General features: G+C 22.0%; 1 protein-coding gene across 1 annotated transcript in view; it reads right to left on the minus strand.

Annotated features, from left to right (window-relative positions):
- Nucleotides 1–1,961, minus strand: part of PRSY57_1402400 (hypothetical protein) — a gene marked incomplete at both ends in the record, with an annotated part of 5,850 nt that extends 3,889 nt beyond the window's left edge. Inside the window, one exon of the mRNA XM_012909640.2 lies at nucleotides 1–1,961. This exon is cut by the window's left edge and continues 3,889 nt beyond it. Coding sequence (XP_012765094.2) covers nucleotides 1–1,961 — 1,961 coding nt within the window.
- Between the last annotated feature and the right edge of the window lie 216 nt (nucleotides 1,962–2,177).

The following is a 2,177-nucleotide window of genomic DNA, read 5'->3' on the forward strand; positions in this document are numbered from 1 at the left end:
TTATTTTTTTTTTTTTTTTTTTTTTTCTCTTTTTCTTTCTTTGATTTTTCCCCTCTTTTATTACAAAGATTATTATCATTTATATTTGTATCACTAAAAACGTCTGTATCATCATCATTATCATCATCACTAAAAACGTCTGTATCATCATCATTATCATCATCACTAAAAAAGTCTGTATCATCATTTTTATCATCACTATCACAGCTACTGTCATTTAAAAAGTTGTAACTATTATTACCCCTTCCAGCATTATTCTTTTCATCCTCATATGCAGTACACTTATTAATATCCCTCCTACCATTTTTCTCCTTCCTCCTATTATTTGTAGAAAGTTCAGAATCTTTTAAATGATTCACCTTCATTTCTTCACTGCCCTTGGATAAAATTATAAAATTTTTAAAAATCTCAAATATCGATTTTCTTATATAATAAATGTCTATACCTAACATATCCGTTAAATCTTTCAAATAAAATATTAAATGCACACTTAAGTTTTTAGAAAAATATTCCAAACAATTCAATATATTCAATATTTCATTCTGCATATGTGTTTGAACACTCAAATTTAAATATACTATCGAATTTTCTTTTATATGATCTATAAACTCTTTCATTATAACTTTAGGAATCTCGGTATTCTTTACCCTTAGTATACAATCACATATATTTACACTGGTACATTTCTTACATACATTTAAAAATATGTAAGAAAAAGAAAAAGAATAAAAATTCTCATCCTCCTCCTCTTCTCTCTTTTTGCTATTCGAATTATCTTTTTCCCCAATTTTGTTATCATTATAATTATCATTATCGACCTTGTTATTATTATTATTATTATTATTATTATTATTATTATTATTATTATTGTCACTATCACCTTTATCATCATCTTCCTCCTCCTCCTCATCCATATGTTTACCCCTTTTCCTCTTTTTCTTATTATCAACAACCCTACCTGTTTCCTTTTTATATTCCATCTCATTCAAAAAATTAATAGACGATTTAACAGACTTATCAGTAGATCCAATAACCTTATGTGTATCCTTCTTCATATACAATTTCAACAAGTTCCCTATAATAATCGATATCTCCTCATGGTACGTACTGCTCATATTAAATGTTGTTGTATTCTCTTGATTTAATGTATATATATTTAAAAAGAAATGTAAATATATGTCTACGATCGATATATTCACATTGTCATATAATAAATCAAAATTTATATTACTAACTAATAAAATAATATTATTTAACAAACTATTTATATTTTTTAAAGGTATATTATTCCCTTCATCACTATCTCTTTTCTGTTTTTTTCGACCTCGTTGAACATTTATTATAATTTCATTATTAGGCTGTTTTGAAAAATTATAATTATAATATGAATTAAATATATTTATATAAATAAAGGTTAAAGCATTAAAAAATGATATTATAATTTCATTAATTTCAAAATATGTCAAGTTCCTTTTCTTTTCATTTATTGAATATTCTTTATAATTAGATTCTAAACATTCTATTATTATATTCATAATACTATTATTTTCTTGTATTATTATCTCCATCTTTTCGGTATCATTATAAAATTCATCTTTCTTATGACACTTCTCTAAGCATTTATAATAATTCTTAAATATATCTACACCTTTTTCAATTAGTATAGTCAAACATCCAAATATCTTCTCATTCTCTATATCACTCAAATTATTACAAACTTTCATATAATTTAATATACTATCAAAACCTTCTTGACATAATAATAATAATACATTACTATAACTCTCATTAATGTAATCAAATAAACTTATCACATTTTCACTGCTCAAATTTATGTTATCATCATCTACCAAATCACATGCATATATATATTCATTCTTTCTTATATTTATATCTTTTATAAAATTATCCACATTGTTATCAACTGGAACCTTAAACTTTTTTATCCTTCCTTGCAGCATCGTCCTTTAACATTAAAATGTTAACTTCATCAAAAAAAAAAAAAAAATATATACATATATATATATATATATATATATATAATAATATAACCAATTCCAAAAAAAAAAAAAAAAAAAAAAAAAAAAATAAAATAAATAATATAAAAAATTAATTTATTATATATTTAATTTTTATTTTTTAATTTTTTTTTTTTTATCTTTTTATTTTTTTTTTTT

This window comes from Plasmodium reichenowi, chromosome 14 (genome assembly GCF_001601855.1).
Source record: "Plasmodium reichenowi strain SY57 chromosome 14, whole genome shotgun sequence".
NCBI classification, from domain to species: domain Eukaryota; phylum Apicomplexa; class Aconoidasida; order Haemosporida; family Plasmodiidae; genus Plasmodium; species Plasmodium reichenowi.